This window comes from Austrofundulus limnaeus, unplaced genomic scaffold, assembly GCF_001266775.1.
Source record: "Austrofundulus limnaeus strain Quisiro unplaced genomic scaffold, Austrofundulus_limnaeus-1.0 Scaffold125, whole genome shotgun sequence".
Classification (NCBI taxonomy): Eukaryota; Metazoa; Chordata; class Actinopteri; order Cyprinodontiformes; family Rivulidae; genus Austrofundulus; species Austrofundulus limnaeus.
The window spans coordinates 821,391-822,718 of NW_013952527.1; the positions used below are offsets into that span (position 1 = coordinate 821,391).

Below are 1,328 nucleotides of genomic sequence, written 5' to 3' on the forward strand. Positions count from 1 at the left end.
GCAGCTCTGTGTGCAGCTCTGTGTGCAGCTCTGTGTGCAGCTCTGTGTGCAGCTCCACATTCAGCTCACCGTGCAGCTCCCAGGTGTGCGCTTAAAAGGAGCACAGGCCACGCCCCCTAAGGAAGACCTGTGAGGAAGCACAATTAAGGAAACTGGTGGCAGCTGGCTGCAATTAACTAAGCAGCAGGGCCGTCACAAGGTTTACCCTAACTAATGGCACAATTAATATTTAAATTATAGTCCCAATGTCCTCAAATGAGGACTTTATCTTTACGGACATTGTACTTTGCATCAGTTGTGTAAAAAAAGTTACGTTTGCATGCCTTATGAAGCTAAAGATGTAACTGTTTATAAATACATTGGTTTCAAGTGTGAAATGTAACTTGGGTTTTTCCCTTGGTTATTTTTCTTGCCAGAGTTGTTGTAGAAGCTTTTTACTGGGATCCCCGCCATCTTGTTTTCACCCAGTGAGTGTAATATTGTATTGGATCACTAGAGGGTGCTGGTAGTATTTATTAATGAAGCCAAATGTTTAAAGTTGAAAAAATGATGCACTATGGTTAGAGAGGCAAAGATGAAACGTCCACATACGAAGACGTAGGGTCTCAGGAGTTAAAATCCATAGACCTGAAACACAATCTTTTCAGTTTTTTTATTGTAAAGATGAATAATTTCTTCTAATTATGAAACACTTACTCCCTCTCAGAGCTGCCGGTCAACATAGTAAAGCCTCTTCAGGATAAGGTTGCCCTGGAGAAGAGCCGTGTCTTGCTGGACTGCACAGTGTCCAACCCCAGATGTAGCATCCGCTGGTACAAAGGCTGCAACGTCATCTTGCCCTCAGAACGCTTCGAGATCTGCAGCGAGGGCTGTTACCGCAAACTCATCATCCAGCAGGTGGCGCTGGAGGATGAGGGGATGTACAGTGTGCAGGTTGGAGAGTACTCCTGCTCTGCTAAACTGACAGTAGAGGGTAAGAACATTTCAGTCAAAAATAAATAAATACTTTTGTCTAATCTTTAAAGTAGTTTTGATCTGTATTTCTTCTGGCTTTTTAAGTTGCTGCTGGTTTCTCTGTGGTCAATACCTGCTTCTTTAAACTTATTTTCATTTTTGTAGGCTACCTGCACATTCAGTTTGTTCATCCACTTAACTTTGGTTTCTGAACCATTTAGACACAAAAAGCTCCAAATATCAATGGATAAAACCTTTTACATTGTTTTTTTGAGGGGGGGTATGGGGTGCCATTTGTAAAGTTACACCATCAAAAATTAACACAAATATTTTTTTGTTTTATTTAGCCTTTTATAAGAAAAAAAGAACAGATT

At 40.9% G+C, this 1,328-nt stretch overlaps 1 protein-coding gene across 13 annotated transcripts in view; it reads left to right on the forward strand.

Moving 5' to 3' along the window:
* The window catches only part of obsl1b (obscurin like cytoskeletal adaptor 1b), a 36,324-nt gene that overhangs the window by 32,431 nt on the left and 2,565 nt on the right, over positions 1-1,328 (forward strand). For all 13 annotated transcript variants that reach the window (XM_014015227.1, XM_014015232.1, XM_014015236.1 and 10 more), the window contains one exon: positions 707-973. In XM_014015227.1, coding sequence (XP_013870681.1) covers positions 707-973 — 267 coding nt within the window. The remainder of the gene's footprint in view (positions 1-706; positions 974-1,328) is intronic.